Here is a 19,475-nt window from a genome sequence, read left to right on the forward strand (position 1 = left end):
TTGTTTCACATAGATTCAATCGAACTAATTTAGGCATCGGAGGGCCTTTGGCCAACACCCATTGAGTGTGATCTATTTACTCCAGTCTTTTTTTATAGGAATTGAGGAAGAGAGATAAGGAAGTTCAAAGGGTGAAGGATCTATAAGCGAATAATCTCCCGATAGATTATTTGCACAAATAAATGGCAAGGATTAAATTGGCAATTTTAATTAGTGCGAGACTAAATTCGCTAAGTTTTTAATTCAGGGGTTTAATTTCTACAAAGTTATCATTTAGAGAGTAAAACAGATGAAAATCCAAAAAACTATGAAGTGTGTTTTCGCACAGAGTGTCAAATTACCATGATGATTCGAATGTGAGACCAATGGTGGGCTCAAGGCCCTTTTTTGACACGAGACGAAAGTGTAACTTAAGCGGTTGAGGAATTGTCACAGCAGGTGGGTAAGGAGTATAGTTTGGGAATTTTCCCCCAACTAAAAAACCGAAAAGAAAAACCCGAAAAAAACTATTTCACTATCTAATCGCAGAAGACGCCCAAGAAGTAATAACACAGGACACAAAGAAGCTCCATCATCGCCCATCCACTCTTCTTCTTTTTCTCTTTCTACGTTTAATTCTTCAGCTCCTCCATTGGCACCCGTTGAAGCACCTATCGTCACCTCTGGTCACGCTGATGAGTAAGTATGGAGCTGATTTGCTCTCTCGCGTTTTCCATTTTTGTATAGTTCCTCAATTTGCTCGAGCACAGGCTTAACCTCGTTATGGTATTTCTGTTTTAGGGTTAAGATTAATGGGTTATTTACCGATCAATTTCACTGGCTCCTAAATTCACGTTAGGGTTTTTCTTGTGTATTTCTTCCTTACAATTTTCGGATTCAGGGTTTCCGTAAATTAATGTTAGAATTTGCTTGACAATTTTTTTTCTTCATTTCATGTTTATGTTTTATGTTTTATGTTTTGTTATTTGTTTTTGCCCCGAACGTAAGCCATCAATGGTGAAGATTCAACCGAATTTTTTTTTTTTGACAATAAAAGAGTTTAAGAGCTATGTCAGTGATATGAAAGTAGATAGGGTCTTCTTACTAAGTGTATAATACATCTATAATCTTGTTACACAGCACACATTTGTGGGTTCTTAAAACATGTAAGTTCTTATTTATGTAATTTTTGTATAATGCTCATGTTTTGGTTTCATGCTTGGATTTAAAACTGCCTGAATACGAAAAAATTGGTAGTAGATCTACCTGCTATATGCATTTGACTTTGGTATGCCCACTATAGATATTTGGTTTCTCTGCAGTACGAGCCCACGCCCCTTTAATATGGTGACGAGAAGTGCAGCCGCCCTAAGCTTGTAATTTCTGTAGCTCCCAAAAAGCTCATCTGGCCCCAAGGTAGTACCTCTCCTGTAAAAGTTGTCAGAATCATTAATGGGAAGACTACAACTATGAGACACCAAACACACTTTTAGACACTCACGCTTGATGCTAGAAATTGACTTAGTAAATAAAGATTGATAACTTAACTACAGAGTTATATCTATCAAAATTGTCTGGATGAATACGGTGGTGTACGGTAATACAATTTTGTGCTAGTTATTGGAGAAAAAGACAGTGTTTATACTTTTAGGTTTTCACTTTTTCTGTTTCAATGATAAGTGAACATATTTTGGGATTTTTTGACGTAATGTAACAAAAACTATTTAAGTTTAGTGTTCAGCATGAGATTGATAAATAAATTTAGCATCTGTTGTTTTATTCCATGATGATGTACTTCATCTCACATTTGGGCATTGAACATTTGTGGCCTCAGACATTATAGGCCACTGTTGCGAACAGGGTCCACTCGATGATTTTCTTGTAGTGATTGTGGGATGGTTCGATGAAATTAACATTGTTGATATAGAGTAATGGGTAGCAGCGAGATGGATAAACCTGCTAAAGAGAAAGAGAAGGAGTTGAAGACAACACCTGCTAGTACGCAGGTCCATTTGTGTGTCTTTTCGTAGTATCTGTTATGATAAAATTGAGGTCCTCCCATACTGGAAGTTAGTAATGAGCTTTAATCTTACTTTTTTGGGGAATTTTCAGGAGCAGTCTGCGACTACTAGTGCTGGCACTGTTAATCCTGACTGGTCGGGATTTCAGGTTTTATATTGAAAATCATCAATTTTTAGAATTTTTGTTGTTTTAGATATGTTTGAAATTTATTGTGGGGTAATTATTTTCTTAACAGGCATATTCTCCTATACCTCCACATGGTTTTTTGGCATCAAGTCCTCAAGCTCACCCATATATGTGGGGTGTTCAGGTATATGCGTGTGCATTAGAATTATTTGTTTAATCTTAATAAATCATCGAAAGAAAATAAAAATTCTTGATTATTCAATTTTTTGATTGTATTTTGTGAAACTTTGACTTTAATGCTATTTTTGACATGGTGGCTTTTGGCCATCTAAGAGTTGGGAGTTGATGTAGGATATGGGTGAATTAAGTATTTAGGTAGTTTAGCGGAAGCGAAAACAATGGAAAACAGAAAATAGAATGAACAAGGTTAGGTCTGGAATCACTCCAGGGGTTTGGCTTCACACCATGGAGTCTCCAATGTTTGGAGAATAAACTTTTCTTAATATCTCAACAACTCAACTCCCTAATGAATTACATGAGAGGGGTATTTATAGAAAACTAAAACCTAGAGACAATAGGATAAAAGATCCCTTGCTAAAACATAAATTCTAACCTAAATAGGAAACTTAGAAATTCAACGGAAATCTGGAAAACTTAAAAATCTTACTAAAATCTGGAAAACTTAGAGAACAAGTTAGAAACTAATCGCGGGAATACAAAATTACCAGATTTAAAGACCAAATTAAATGACTTCCTCTTCCATCTCTTTCATTTGTAAGCCCTAATGGGTTTGACAAAGATGTCCTCATCAGGAGTGGTAAGCAGTACAATGGGAACTTAAAGATATATGTTTGTACTCTTACAAATCATTTGAAATGTGTTAACAAACTGAGAAAAAGTGTTCGTTCATGAGAAAGATCTTGGCTTTAAGCTCCTGTGTAAGTTTCTGAGGCGCTGAGCATGTTCACAAGAAAGAGATCTAGACGTAGTACCATTTTGACTTTGTAACAGTTTGGCTTTTTAACTGTGGACTCTTGTACAATTGGACTTAAATCGAGTATTCTTTTTCTGGTTGATGGAGACTGATACACTTGTCTTTTTGTCTCCTGTTTCCTGTCAGCCTATATTTTGATTTTGTCTCCGAGGTTACCTAAGGAAGTGGGTATTTTTTCAAAAATATTATACTGTTGATATGTACCATAATTTTCTTGAAATCCACAAATCCACAAACTGGTTAATAACTGGTTCATTTCTAATAAGCTTTTAAATTTCAGCATATTATGCCTCCATATGGTACCCCTCCACATCCGTATGTTGCCATGTATCCCCATAGTGGCTTATATGCTCATCCATCCATGCCTCCGGTAATTTCTTGTCTATCTTGCTTCAGCTGAATTACCAAGCTGCTTTCTAGCTTCATTCTCTGGATGGCACTAATAATTTATGCCATGCACTATATTTAAACAGGGATCTTATCCTTTTAGCCCTTTTGCTATGCCTTCTCCAAATGGTATTGTAGAAGCTTCTGTAAGTGTCTATAATCAAATTCTTTGTTGCTTGAAATAATTTCTTTATTCATTTGAGTACATGAGACATAATTTGTAAAATTGCACTTAGGGTAACACACCTGGAAGCATGGAAGCAGATGGTAAGCCCTCTGAGGTGAAGGAAAAATTACCCATAAAAAGATCAAAAGGAAGCTTGGGCAGTTTAAATATGATTACAGGGAAGAATAATGAGCCTGGGAAGACATCAGGAGCCTCTGCTAATGGAGTTCACTCTAAAAGGTATACTGATCATGTTTAATACCTATTGGCCTTTGCATCACGGATTCCAGTATCCTCTTGCTGAAATCTTTGGATTTAAAGACACTCCAGATTGGAAGAAAAGAAAAACGGGGGGAGGGGTCAGGTAGGATGTGGGATAGTGTAGGTAGAGCTTTGTCGCAGAAATACAGCAAGCCATTTATTTGAGAAGCTGCGTGTGTAATTTTGTCTGTCCCGATTTAACTGTTTGTTGATCTCTTAGCTAATTAAAACATCTATGAAAGTGATCGCGAAGCTCAGCAACTTGGTAATCATGAATTGTGGGATAGATAATTTCTTGTTGCATAGATGTTTATGTAGCTAGCTCACAATTCTAATTCTGATTGGATCCTTATTATTAACTCATATATAGGCCCAACAGTTTCGGATCCTTATGGAGTCTTTTCTTACATGGACCTCTCATTATTAAATCATGTTGTTACATATTAATTTTGGTAATGGTTGAAATGTATTTTGATATGCAGTGCTGAGAGTGCCAGTGAAGGTACAAGTGAAGGAAGTGATGCAAATTCTCAGAGTGTAAGTTCCATACTATTGAAGTTTCTTATTTGTAGATCCGTTTGTATTACTTTGGTTTCTTTGATTCGGGGCAGATAAAGTGGCCCCTAGGCTGTTATATCAAGCCTACTGTAGGAAGCAAGTTACTTGTTGATGTTGCGTTGACTGTAATAGAAGTTTGGTGTAATAGAGAAACTCTCCATAATTCTTAATATCAAAGAAAAAACTAAATGAAAAGGAAAAGGAAGAGTGAACTTATTTAAATAAATTTGTCATAATGAACTTAGATCTTTGTTCCCTGAGTGCTTGTGGTGCATTCACACTGTTACAAATATGATAATTCTTCTGGGTCGTTAAGTTTGATAAAAAACTAGTAAAAGTGCAGAATTCCTTTTTCTGAGTGAAATTTCCTCTTAGCATTAGACATCTTTTCTTCATTGGGTGCAATTAGGACGTGGGTTGCTTGACAGCAAGGCAAGATTGCTAATTTTAGATTTTGTTTGGTGTCCTGAGGCTTATAGGAATAGTAACTTATATATGTAAACTTATTAAGAGGGATCCCTTTTGGTAAAAATTGAAAGGGATCGCATGTGGGCCCAACCCTCATTGGGATATGAAGATCACAACCGTCCATTTATTATGCCTCCATGCAAGCATTATCCTTACAAAAAATCAACCAAATCAGAAATGATTTAGCCATCTTTTGCTGACCAAATAAATAAACACACACAATGGTCCATATAAAATTGAAATGTTCATAATGGCAATCAAATTATCAAACGATTTCAGATTTTGCTGACCTTTTGCATTGTTCAATAAGTATCTAATACTTTTAGATAGTTCAGATCATTGAACATATTGCGACATGGCTTGACACAGTGATCCCTTTGGCATATCCCCAAAAGGGATCCCTCTTATAAAGGGAAACCGTGTGTGTGTGTATACACAAATATATTTTTATTTCTCTCTCTTGGCCTCTTTATGTTTACCAAGATGCGGATCATACTTGCACAAGTAAAAGAGTGGTGCTTAAAGCTATGAAAGTTTTCTAGGTCATCTAATGGTTGATTGTAAGAATGCATAGTGGGTTGCTAGATGCATGTGGTAATCACTTTTCAACAATAAGAAGCAACAAATTGAAGAATTTCTTTTTAAGTTGAAGCATCAGTTGATCTAGAGTTTTAGAGAGTACCTCAAGGCCTGATAAAAACCTTGTGAATGGAAGTCCATTTCATGTTTCACTATCCAACGTAAGAAATAAATCTCGCGAATATTTCCACCTGACAAATGGTTATGTCCATACCTCCAGAGCTAGTTGACTATTGACTGCTCTGAGGGTCTCACATAGCGGTTTGGGACTTGACACTTGTGGTTCAATGGCTCAGAGCTGTAGGAGGAGAATCTTGTGGTTTGTAAATAAGTTAGTGATGTAGGATATGGGTGAATTGAGTGTTTAGGTAATTTAGCGGAAGCGAAAACAATGAAAAAAACAGAAAATAGATGATAAGGATATAAGGATGTCTTGGCTCTGCACCAAGGGGTTTGGCTTCACACCAAGATTTGTCCAATCTCTGGAAAGTAAATTTTTCTCAATATCTCAACAACTCAACTCCGTAATGAATTACATAGAAGGGGTATTTATAGCAAACTAAAACCTAGAGACGATAGGATAAAAATACCTTGCTAAAACAGAAATCCTAACCTAAATAAAATAGGAAACTTAGAAATCTGGAAAACTTAAAAATCTTACTGAAGTCTGGAGAACTTAGAGAACAAGTTAGAAACTAATTGCAGGGATAAAAAATTTCCAGATTTAAAGACCAAATTAAATGACTTCCTCTTCCATCCCTTTCTCTTGTAAACCCTAATGGGTTTGACAAAGATGTCCTCATCAGTTAGTGCCCGGAAACGATAAGTGGCAAATGGTGGCCAGTTTTCATGAGGGCAGGTTTTGGAGGGATAACTGTGGGGATCAAGGATGTGAAACATTTAAGTATGGTTCAAGTTAAAGAAGAAATGGATGAAGGATTTAATGGTGCAAAGAAGCTAGAAGAGTTTATAGGGACTGTTTAGTGGGTGTGAAAAGTACCTGCGTGAACAGTGCATAGTTGCACAGCACGCACACAAACAGGTTTTAAATCTGTATGGCATACTGCAGGTTTTAAAAAGTTGTAAGAGACTTGAAGTTGCGTTTATTTTTTTTTAATTTTTTAATTTTTTGGTTACATTGGGAGGAAAGAAACCCCTTGGGTTTCGAACCTGGGTGTCAGCCTTTGATTTGCACTAGATTAATGCACATCTTCTGTTACCTATGGGAAATATCTTTTTCGAATGGCTCTTGATTTTCTTTTCCTTTTAATTATATTCCTTTTTTATGTGTTTTGCTTCAACATTCTCATTTCCATTACTTTTGTAGGACTCACAACTCAAGTCAGGGGGCAGGCAAGATTCTTTGGAAGGTTTGATTATATTATTTTTTGTGGCTGTCAATCTGTGTTAAGAGATTTTTACTAAGGATTTTTATGTCTTATTGCAGGTGATGCATCTCAGAATGGCAGCTCCGCACATGGTTCTCAGAATGGAGCGCCAAATACTCATACTATGTTGAATCAAACAATGGCCATCATGCCAATAACGGCTGCTGGTGCTTCTAGTGCTGTTCCTGGTCCTGCAACCAACTTAAATATTGGGATGGACTATTGGGGTGCTCCACCTTCTTCTGGTGTGCCTGCAATGCGTGGGAAGGTTCCCACTACTCCAGTAACAGGAGGATTAGTTACTGCTGGGTCTCGGGATAGTGTTCAGTCACAGCTTTGGTTACAAGTTAATCTCTGTCCCTGTATTTCAAGTGCATTTTTTTTTTCTTCTTATCATGGTTTTTTCAGGCTCTGAGTTGAGACTATTTTAATTTAGGTTACTTTATAGATCTGATTAAAAAGGGGGAGAAGAATCTTCACTTTGAGTATCTTGTTGGAGTTGTGAGGGTACAGTTATGTTAATTGGTTTTAAAATTGGTTTAGAGCACCAAGTGTAGGTTACATTTTAAGTTGCATTCCTTGTGAAAATTGATATTTGCACATGGATTCTTATGGGTTTAGGCTATGAATAGGATTTTGGACACGTTATACCCTGTGTTTGGAGTATAGTGTGACTTGTGTAGATGGAGGTTGTTATGTGCAAATATGGTCTAGTTGAGTCAATGGAGCTCATGATTTGTGGGTTTTAACAATTATTTTGTTGCATATGAAGAAAGCAGTAACTGCCCGGGTATCCACTTGAATAATTTTTCCTCAGTTATTCTGATTTTCATGCATGTTTGGAATCACATTCTAGCTTTTTTTCTGAGCTTTTAGCCTTGTACTGCTTTTAACATGAAACATATTAAGATTGGCAGTCAACTAGTTCTGATTGCCAGTCCCCATGGTAACTTGGCAAGTACCTGCTTTATGATTGCTATTACCTCTAATTTATTTTAATTATGCCTTTTTATTTACTTTTCTTGCTTTGTGGCTATAGAATACAGATAAACAGGAGTTTTTTGCTTCTCAATGCACAGAGATGTGCTCTATCACCTTTTTAAGCACCTCTTTGTTTGTCTTTATCAGATTTTTAAGCACCCTCACCTCTTCTTCTTCTGACTCAGGATGAGAGAGAGCTTAAAAGACAGCGAAGAAAGCAGTCAAATAGGGAATCGGCTCGTCGATCTAGGTTGCGCAAGCAGGTAATGATGTAACTTTTTGCATCTGTTAATTATTTCAGGCTACTTGGCAATGTATGTGCAATATGGCCTCAACGGATGTACTTTTGAGTTAGGCGGAATGTGATGAGCTGGCCCAGCGTGCTGAAGCATTGAAAGAAGAGAATGCCACTCTTAGATCAGAAGTTAGCCGGATCAGGAGCGAGTATGAGCAGCTGCTCTCCGAGAATGCATCTCTGAAGGTAACATCCACTCTTGGTTTGTTTTCGAACTTGTTTAGAGGATGTTGGTCGACTTTTCAGTCACTTAGTACCACATTTTTTGTTTTTGTTTTTGTTCTTTTAAGGGAGTTAATTATGCTGATCCAACTCTATCCTGCTTTAAGCACAAAGGATTTGTTGAATCGTCACTATAATTTTTTGTTAATTCACTCTGTAAACAGAACTGATCTGAATCGGTCTACATCTCTGTTCCAAACCGTGATTTGGCAAACTCCAAAAGTTCTTCAGACATTACTAGAAATTGTTCTAGCAAACCTTGATTTAGGATTGTTTTGATCCAAAACATAATGCACTTACGTTGGTGTTCTTTAGATTTCCTTTTTTGTTCCTTTTTACATTTATTTCAAAGGAGGGGGCGTGCATCAAGTGACAATTCAATTCTACACAAATTTTACAAATGTGAAGATAGAACACTTTGATAATGAAAGAGTTTTGCTAAAATGCAACATTCTAACTCCTTATAGTGTAATCTGCATAATCTATTGCATAAGCCTAACTGCACAGTTCCTTGGTTTGGGGTAAGTGATGTACTATCAGTCCGATCCAGATCCCATGCTTTTATTTCCCATAAAAATTTTGTGCATCCAGAGTCCAGATAAATTAGTTTAGCTAATAATCAAACAGAAGGTATACCACAGGGCTTAATTAAGGGAAATGCAATTTTAATTTGCAATGTCCGAAGTTAAACTGGAGATGCTATTTTGTTTCTACAGGAGAAGCTTGGAGAAATTCCTGGGCACGAAGATCCAAGGTCTGCCAGAAGCGACCAAAAATTGAGCAATGACACTAAACAGATTGCACAAACAGAAGTGCATGGGGGCCAGTAGGATGAGTAACCCAGCTTTATGGTGCTTTCCAGGGGCACCATCTAACCAATTAGCAGCAACAGGGAGTTTCTTTTGCATAGCAGCATGTAGTTTGGCTTTTGTCCAACTTTTAACTTTTTATATTTTAGGTTATGTTTATTTGCATATCATCCTTTATTTCTCACTGGGCCTACCTTTAAGAGTGGAAGCCCTAAGATATGTGGTGTGAAAGTCATGTCCTACCCTTGTCTGTTTCATAAGGGTGGTAGTATTCACACTAAAATTCATATGTATTAAATATGGTTGGTGAATGTGTAGCTTGGGAGATTGATTAACTAAAGTATGCTACTCTAACAGAAATCTTGATTTATAAACTCGTTCTATGTTGGTTAGCATTACAGGCGTGTCAAAGCCATTTGGGAGGGAGCCGAGAACAAATGTTCTTAGGTATTTCACCAATTGTGTTTTGTCATCCCTGGCTGCGTTTTGTGCTTTTTGGTGTTTTGTTTTAATTGTTTATGTATTTTCTAGTTTGGTCACTTTTATACATATGGTTTCAATTTAAAGCAATTCAATGACAATTCTCAATTTAGACACAATTCTCAAAATTTCAGAAAAAAATGACAATTCTCAATTTCTATCAAATATTTTAAGCTTCCTTTACGTGAGAATAGGCAATTTGGTCCGTAAATTATAAAAAAGTCATTCCTTTTAAAAATAAACAATACAAATATAATTTTTTTAAAATTTAATTTGAAATAAAAATAAACCTCTGTCCCTTTCTCCTTCCTTTTTCTCTAGTAAGATTGTGCATTAAAAATTCCTTTTTACTTCTTATTATGGGGATTTAGTTATGGAATATTCTCAGGGCTTCTACAAATGGTGAGTGTTGTTTAGCAACATGTTATGGGTACCTACACAAATGTAAATTAAGGTGGAAAACTCAATGGTATTGGTCATATCTCTTCAGCCTTCTTCGGCACGAAGATATCAGGTTTGCAAGAAGTGAGCAAAAATTGAGCAATGACACCAAATAGATTGCAGAGACAGAAGTGCATGGGGTCTAGCAGAATGTGTAACCCAACTTTATGGTGCTTTCCAGGGGCACAATCTAACTAATTAGCAGCAACAAGGAGTTTCTTTTGCATAGTAGCATGTAGTTTGACTTTTGTCCAACTTTAACTTTTTATATCTTAGGATGTTTATTTGCATATCATCTTTTATTTCTCACTGGGCCTACTTTTAAGAGTGAAAACCCTGAGATATTTGGAGTGTGAAACTCATGTCCTACCCTTGTCTGTTTCCTAAGGGTAGTAGTATTCACACTTAAATTCCTATGTATTATATGGTTGGTGAATCTGCAGCTTGGAAGATTGACTGACTAAAGTATGCTACTCTAACAAAAATCTTGATTTATGACGTCTTTCTATGTTGGTTAGCGTTACAGGCATGTTGAAGCCAATTGGGAGGGAGCCGAGAACAAAACAGTTCTTAGGTATTTCTCCAATTGTGTTTTTTCAACCCTAGCTGCTTTATTCTTTTTTTGTGTTTTATTTTTTAATTTTTTATATATATTTTCTAGTTTGGTCACTTTTGTCCATGTGGTTTTATTTAAAGCAATTCAAGGACAATTCTCAATTTAGAATCAATTCCCAAAATTTCATAAAAAAGGAAAATTCTCAGTTTCTGTCAATTTTTTAAAGCTTTCCTTATGTGAGAATGGGCAACTTGGTCCGTAAATTAAAAATAATAATAATTCCTTTTAAAAATAAACAATACAAATATAAACTTTTAAAAATTTAGTTTAAAATAAAAATAAACCTATATCCCTTTTTCCTTCCTTTCTCTCTCTTAATTGATTATGAATTAAAAATCCCTTTTTAATTCTCTTTATTATGGGGACTCAATTATGTTATATCCTTAGGGCTTCCACAAACGATGAGTGACGTATAGTAACATGTCACAGTTACCTACGCAAATGTAAATTAAGGTAAAGAACCTACTCAGTTGGAATTGCAATGAAATACGGTCCTTCTCTAACTCAGTTGGAACCTATTCACTTCCGAATCTCTTCGCCCCTCTTGGGCACGAATACATCAGGTGTGCTAGAAGTGACCAAAAATCAAGCAATGACATAAATAGATTGTAGAGACAAAAGTGCAAAGGGTTCCAATAATATGAGTAACCCAGCTTTATGGTGCTTTCCAAGTTGCTTCATGTTGAACGAAGACATCAGGTATGCTGAACTATTACAAAATCCTGTTGTTCCATCTTTGAATCTATTTTCTGCATAAAAGCTAACATAGTCTCTTGTGGGAGCAAATATTTTCGTCTCCAATTATAGCACGCCATGTGGAAAAGAAGAATATCCCTTAAATTAATTAATTGAACTAATTTATTTGGCCAATTAATTAATAGGGATAATATCTTAATTATAGGATATTATCTTTATTTAATAAGATAATGCCATTAATTTAGATATTATCATAATAAGGAGATATAATCATCATCAAATTAGGAGATTTGGATCTCAATCAAATCCCTAATGGACTCAATATCTTCAATTTGGGGAAAGAATAAACTTCTTCCTAATAAGAGTTTTATTCTCTATGAAACCCTAGCCTCCGAGGCTCCTTCAAGGTACTTCTAAAACCCTAGAAAAATACCCGAAGCTCTCTCCCTCTCTCTCCCTAGCCGACGACAACACCCTTGTCGCCGACCTCTCCACTCTCCACTCTCCATATTTTCTCTACATGGCTCCAGCCACCCAGTTCTCACCCTAGAGAAATTTCTATACCCTTTTTAGCTATTGTCTCACCTAGATTCAATCGAATTAACTTAGGCATCAGAGGTCCTTTGGCCAACACCCCTCGAGTGTGGCTTATTTACTCCGGTCTTTTTTACAAGAATCAAGGAAGAGAGATAAGGAAGATCAAAGGTTGAAGAATCACAAAGAGAATATTCTCCCGCGAGGATTTTTGCACAAACATCTCTTCCAAAGAAGACTTCACAGGTGGGTTAGATTGACTAGGCATATTAGCATTAGCATTATTTTTCCATGAAAAATTAGGATGATCTCTCCAACCTAGGTTATAAGTATTTGAAAAAGGATCGTTTCTAGGCCTCAGGTTGTAGGAATTCATCATATTCACTTGTTCTTGCACATATTTAGGAAATTCACTACTAGAAGGACATGAATCAAAATTATGACCAAAACCATTACAAATTGAACAAGCCTCAACCGGTTTAGGAGTGGTGTGCTTGGACATCATAGCATCCAGCTTCTTGTTGAAGGCGGCAATTTGCCTTGCCATGTCATCATTATGGCTCAATTTTGTTGGGGTCTTTTCCGTTGGAAGGCTCGTCCGGGCTTGTTGATTCTTGGACCGCCATAGAGTGGTGAATCAAGTCTTCGTTGCCCCTTTTTCTGAGTTAGCAAGGACTAGGCCCAAAGCATCCCGAGGGAGAAGCAAGTCCCAAGGGAGTACTCTGTTCTTCTTCCAGCGGTTGCGTGTTTGGTGCTGATATTTCCGGCATCTTGACGAAGAGTTGAAGATGACTTGCTGATGTTTCCAGCAGCTTGAAGAAGAGTTGAAGATGACTTGTTGATGTTTCCAGCAGCTTGACGAAGAGTTAAAGATGACTTGCTGATGTTGATATGAGATTATACGAGCTTGGCTTGAGAGCTTGGAGTGTGGGAGCTAAAGATCCACAAGTTTAGCAAATGAGAATGCATGTGCTTGGCTTGGTGTTGAATATGCTTGAGTTTGGTTGTTGATAATTTGTTGTTTGTGGCTATGGTGTTTATAGCTTGGAAGGAAGGGAAAGCTTGGAGTTATGCTTGGTGAGGCTTTAGGGATTTAAGAGTTTCAAGAGAAGGATAATGGGAGGAAAAGCTTGAGGTTTGAAGGCTGTGGTGTTTATAGCTTGGAAGGAAGGAAAAACTTGGAGTTATGCTTGGTGAGGCTTTATAGAGAAGATGATGGATTTCAAGGGTGAGAAAGTAGGAAACATGGTTATGATGTTTGAGGAATGGCTAGGATGGCCGCTGGAATGCTTACAGCAGCCGAAGGGAGGAAGAAAAGTGGTTTAATGGTCGCTGGGGTGCTTGAGCAACCAAGAGAGGGTTGGTTGATGGCTACTGGGAGGCTTGCAGCAGCCAAATGATGAAGGTTGATGGCTGGGATGGCCGTTGGAATGCTTGTAGCAGCTAAAAGGAGGAAGGAAGATGAGTTCTCATGGTTGCTGAGAAGCTTGCAGCAACCAAGAGAGGTTTTTTGCTTAGCAAATGCCTCCCAATTTATAGAGGGTGAGGGTTTTCCTTTATTTCCAATAGGTAAAGGGAGGTGCTGGAACCAGCCTATTTCCAATGATTAAAAGGGAGCACCGGGGCATGCTATTTTCCAGCAGGTGAAGCTAGGTACCATAAACTGATTATTTCCTATGGGTAAAAGGAAGCGCTGGAAATGGCTTATTTCCAGCGGGTAATAGGGAGTGCTGGAAAAAGCTTGTTTCCGATGGGGTAAACCTAGGCATTTCAAAAATGACTATTTCCTATGGGTAAAAGGAAGTGCTTGAAAAATATCTCATTTGCTCACCCACATTGGAGAACTCTAAGTAATGGGCTTGGACTTTGGTCCTCCCAAGTAGCTAGCCCAAAGTCTCCATTATCCAAGAGCTTCCGTGGGCCTTGTGGACCTCTGTCACCTTCCATACCACAATCCCTCATGCAAGCCCCGTAAACCACATGACTTGGGTTCATGTGAGCTTGATAGGTGATTGAAATATGAAAAATGTATTATTGGCTTAGCATGGCATGAACACTATTATTTATGTAATGAATAAATTTCCAAAATACAGCTTGGATTAATGTATGACCAACATTATATGTTATATTGGGCTTTAAATGTCTTTGGGCTTCTCGTGACTTTTTTGGGCCTCAACAAATTCATAGATGCCTTTCGCCCTCCTCCTAGTATCTCTCTACTGCGAATTTGATCCCAAAATCTCATAAATGTCATAGGCCTCTTGCAGTGTCTTTCTAAACATAGCTCCACCTGTAGCATTATTTGCCATAGTTTGACAAGAAAGATTTAGTCCATCATAAAAATATTGCATTTGATTTTCTAAAGAATAATTATGATGAGGGCACTGTATTAACAACATCTTAAATCTATCACATGCTTCATGGAATGGCTCTCTATTGGCTTGCTCAAGTTGGTTGTCATGGCATGAGAGTAAAATTTTCCAACAAATTTGTTGTAAATTGATGTCCAGTCAGTGAGTTATCCAGGAGGCAAAGACATTAGCCACCTTTTCGCCTTATTCTTAAGGGTATAAGGAAAAAATCTCATCCTCAATTTGGTCTTCAGAAAGTAAACCATGAAATTCAGGAAGCATAGAAAAATGTAAATTTTTAAGCTTATAATTCCTGGCCTCTGTTGGTAAAGCAATGGATGAAGGTGAGGTAGAGATGGTGGGCCGCGCATACTCCTCTAGGGGGTGTGCGTTATTGATGGGTTCTAGCGCCATCTCCTCTTGTTGCTCCTCTTGACTTTCTTGATCGAATGCAAAGAATTTGCTTTCGTTAGAATCATATTCGTAACCCGAATCTATTCGTAACTCTTCTTTCCGATTTGATCTACTTTATCGTCTAAGGGCAACACGTCTCCTTTGGTGGATCTCTGACCTCACATTCAACCAAAAAATAAATAAATAAATAAAATTAAAATAAGCTAATTATGTAACCTAAGAAAACCAACACAAATTTAAGGCAAGCATAAGAAGAAATAACTAATAAACTTTCAATCAAATCCCAAGCAGTGGTGCCAAAAACTTGATGAACAAAAGTTATACCTCACAAGTGCACGAATCGATATGATAGTATAACAAGCAAATATGAGAGTCGTTCCCACAGAGATTTGTAAAATTTATCAATTAATTCCAAATATGAATACCTTATGAAAACTAGAAAATAAAAATGAAATATTAAAAGTACTAAAATAGCCGAAAATAAGATTACTCAATTTTAATCTAAGTGTTGAAAATCAAGAAAATAAAATTAACAAAAGTTGGAAATTGGTTTTGAAAATCAATGGATGAAAACTAGGATCCCGACTTCACCATAACAATCCTATTCTATGTATTGAGAATAAAGTTCCAATTCAATTCCAAGGGTTTGTTCTTTCTTTATTATGATGATTCGTTCAGCCGCGGTGTCACCAAGTCCCAACTAATGAACCCTATAGCCAAATTTAATCGAGAATCCATTAAGTTTACGAAGAACAATCAAGAACTAAGAAGTGTCTTAGCTTGAACCTGGGCTTTAACAACAACTCATTTATTCATAGTGCATATATGATTAGGGATGAACCCCTCGCCCAACCTTATCGTAGACAATCCAAAATACCTATAATGAACAATTATAAGTATCAAGATCACAATTATAATAATGAATAAAAGAAGGAATATATATTGATTTAAAATAAAGTATTAACTCAACAACATAGAATCATCATGTTAGGTTACATCGGCTCCCTAGCAAAGAATTTAGTTACCCATAGCCATCTTAGAAATAAAAAATATACTTATGAACACAAAATACAAAGTTTGAATTAAGATATAACATCCGTAGATGAATCCACTGTAGTTGAACTCCTCCTCCGAAAAACCTTGAAGGCTATGAACGGCTAAGAATGTGAGTATGTGAATTGGGTGATTTGAGATATTGAACAATATGCTAGGGTTCTCCCCAAAAATCTAGTCTAAAAGATGTATTTATAGGCCCTAGGACTTTTCTCTAATAATACAAGGATTAGGAAACTTAAAACTACCAAAAACCCTAGGAAAAACTAGCCAAAAATGCCAAAAATACAAAAAATTCTCTGTTGCATTCGCGCTGTCTGCTCAAGCGCCAAAAACTGGGCGAAAAATCAACTCTTTGCCACTCGAGTGCCAGAACATAGTCACTCAGTTCGCAGCCTGAACCACTCGTACGAAAACTGATGTAACTTCCTCTAGAAACTCGAAATCAAGAACCGTAAAATTCTATAGAAACTAGACTTCTAGAGCTTTTTAATGATATATGGCACGTTATCTTATTCTTCCTGAGCACATATAGGTAAATCTGTAAAGTCGACCTATGTGCATTGGTAGTTTCTTGACTTTCAAGTTGCTTCTTTACTCATTTTCACCATAGTTTGCTCCTTTTAGTGCCAACTCACGCCTAGGGACGATTTCCTACAAAACTCACACTAAACACATCAAAATGTTCGCACCACTTTGCAAAACCCAAGGGAGGTGTCTTATAGCAGTGTAGCTCGGAAGTCCGAGTGTCGTATCCACAGAGAGCAGTGTAAAGATAACAGAGCTTAAAAAGAACAATTATGATTGAAAAGTAGATTTATGCAAGATTTTGATTTCAAGAAAATTCAATTGATTAAAACACTAAGGCATTAAGTTTCCACTTCTAACATAAGCATGCAACTCTTATTAATTTGATCCACAAAATATTTTCCAATTTAGTTGTTCAAAATAATTAAAGCTCTTTTTAATTTCCTTTAGAAGTATTCTAAGTATAACTTGTACCAATGACAACAAACTATCAAAAAATAATCTTCGTCGAAATTCTATTAATCTTTAGTAATTCTCTTCTCTTTAAAAAGCATGAAAGTTTTTACTACACAATGGGAAAAACATGATTGAACCCATGAAATAGATTATCAAACATTCATCAATTAATTAAAAAGAAAAATACAAATTTCATTTGAACAAAAACTACAAATTCACATTAAAGCTTAAGTTTGGATCAAACTAATAAAAATTACACTCATATTAAAAGCTTTCTCCCTAGCCTTAGCTAGGGAGTTAGTTCCCCATAATAAAATAAAACTAAAAATAGAAATTAAAACTTAGAAAGATGGAGGGAAGAGAGAAAGCTCAAGAGTTGTGGAGCTTGGGTGTGTTTTGAAGGCTTGTAGAGCTTCCTATTTATAGCCTTAAATCTCAACAACAACAATCACTAGGGAAATATTAAAATCTAAATTTCTTATCCCTTTCAATTCAAAACCGTAGCCCATCTCTTCATTGTTTCTTCTTTTGGCATGGGTGTGGCACTTCATGCATTCTTTTCAATTCTTTTCTTCTTGGTTGCTCCATCCATTGCTACTTTTCCTTTCTTTTATGCCTTGGTGTGGCACTTCAACACTTTATTATGCACTTCCATACTTTCCTTCTTCTCTTTGTCGGGTGGTACATCATTGCGCATGCATTTTATATTTCTTCTTTTAGCATGGGGGTCTGACTCTTTATTTGCTACCAACCCATGTGCTGCTAATCTTTGTTGCTGGCTAATAAAGTTCTTTTAATGCTGCACATGTGTTGCTGGAAAAACGAATTCTTCTGAACCAAGCTTGGTGTAGGAAGGCATGAGGTTTCAATATGTATCCAATGGGGCTCAAATTTGGATATGTTATAATAGACACCCATTGGAACAACTTTCATGAAGAATGAAGTCTCATCTGAGCAGTAAAAACGTGTGTTTTGGGGCTTGCAAACTGACTGCCGAAAATGGACTGGAGTTTGGGCTTCATTTCTTTTCTCTCCTTGGGCTGCTGCACAAGAAATAGCTACCTAATAGAAAATTCAACTGAATTAGCCTTTATTTCAATGAAGTGCAAATGGATTTGTAAAATGCAATGTAACATTCTAACTGGTTCAAAATTCATTGAAACAAAGTACTAACAAATATAGATTAGGGATAGAAATTGTAATAATTATGTGTTTATCAAATACCCCCATACCTATAATTTGCTAGTCCTCAAGCAAACTAAAATTAAAAACTTAGAATAAATGAAAACTAATTAAGCCACTTCCGCAGGGATCTCGATTGCATTTAGCGTATGCAATAAACCTTTAAACCCCTAGGTTGCCCTAGTGGACGAGTTATAGTCTCGTGAGGGTTTTCAGGGATGATACCCACAAACATCTGAAATTTTAAGTAACTCTCCTGCCAAATCATCATCAAGAATGTCAAAGCTCAAAAATCAAGATTCTCAATTCATGAACAAATTTAAAAGAGCGAACACAAATCCAAAACTTTAAGTTCTTCCAGTCTAAAGTCAAAGTCATTTATCACCATTAATAAACTTTTCATTTGCTTTCTTTGGTGTAAAGTGAACTAACACAGTTGAGAAGACAAAATTTCAATCATAATCACACCATCCTTGCTATCTGTAGAATTTTTTTATATATTTATTTTAAAGCTTATAATAAATATATACATGCTATTATGTGGACTGTGCAATGTTTAGCTCCCTTAAGCTTTATAATTAACCCATGTAGCAAGTGTTAGGCCAATGACTCTCAAACACAAAGGCTTTAAGGCATTAGGTGTTGAAACACTCCGATGAGCTTAATAACTCGAGTCAAAAAGGCTACAAAGCTAAACAAGTCACACATGCATTTTTTATTTTTTATTTTTTTAAGAACTTCACGGTTTGACGCGAACACTCACTACTGATTAGGCAAGAGGCCCGGTTACTAAGTGAAAGTTCTCTTTTTATTCCTTTTTATTTTTTATTTTTTTCAAGACAACAAAGATAAATACAATTAATCTCAAACTCTATCTTCTCAAGCGCATTAGTGTGAGTGTGAATTTTTCAAAGCCTAGCTCATAAATCATTCATTAAGTAGAAATAAATGAAAAAGACTAAAGATTGGATTAGTTATTGTATCGCTCAAGTGTTCTCAATTTTAAATTCATGCATGAATATCAAATCTCAATTTAATGCAAGCCTGTTTTGATGACAACAAGTGTGGAGTTTTTTTTTTTTTGTTTTTTTTTTGTGAAATAAAATTTACGAACTAACAAATTGCCAAAAATAATTCCACTTCCCCCCAACTTGAATGAAACATTGTCCTCAATGTGAGCATGCGTAATACATTAAAGAGAGACAAATGATTATAATTGAGCAAAAAAGAATAGAAGGGTCAGGAAAGAAATTACCTGAAAAGAAAAACAGAAAATCTTCAAAATATATCCTATAGCTTGTTAGAATCCATAAAACATAAATAAATAAATAACACAAATAAATACCAAATACTAAACTAAATACAGTCTGAAAATTCAATCCTGATAAACAGGATTCTCCAAGTGAATCGTGTCATCTTGCAAAACAAAATTCTCCAAAAACGGTTTAAGACGTTGACCATTAACTTTAAAAACATTACCATTTTTTGG

The 19,475-nt window shown here is 36.2% G+C and overlaps 1 protein-coding gene across 4 annotated transcripts; it reads left to right on the forward strand.

Annotated features, from left to right (window-relative positions):
- Positions 1-459: 459 nt before the first annotated feature.
- LOC110752318 (bZIP transcription factor 16) lies at positions 460-9,627 on the forward strand. 4 transcript variants are annotated; one of them, XM_021953121.2, is made up of 14 exons: positions 460-678; positions 1,283-1,395; positions 1,814-1,985; positions 2,092-2,148; positions 2,237-2,311; positions 3,402-3,491; positions 3,595-3,654; positions 3,745-3,914; positions 4,418-4,472; positions 6,868-6,910; positions 6,988-7,274; positions 8,095-8,172; positions 8,265-8,390; positions 9,143-9,627. In XM_021953121.2, exons 3-14 carry the CDS (start codon positions 1,911-1,913, stop codon positions 9,254-9,256), a joined length of 1,230 nt encoding a protein of 409 aa, XP_021808813.1. In that variant the 5' UTR covers positions 460-678; positions 1,283-1,395; positions 1,814-1,910; the 3' UTR covers positions 9,257-9,627. The 4 variants fall into 4 exon arrangements, with proteins under 4 accessions (XP_021808813.1, XP_021808666.1, XP_088109412.1 ...); XM_021952974.2 differs by having other exon boundaries at positions 1,302-1,395; XM_088253286.1 differs by lacking the exon at positions 1,814-1,985 and having other exon boundaries at positions 461-678.
- The last annotated feature ends 9,848 nt before the right edge of the window (positions 9,628-19,475 follow it).

The sequence above is a fragment of the Prunus avium genome, chromosome 5 (assembly GCF_965620075.1).
Source record: "Prunus avium chromosome 5, drPruAviu1.hap1.1, whole genome shotgun sequence".
NCBI classification, from domain to species: Eukaryota; Viridiplantae; Streptophyta; class Magnoliopsida; order Rosales; family Rosaceae; genus Prunus; species Prunus avium.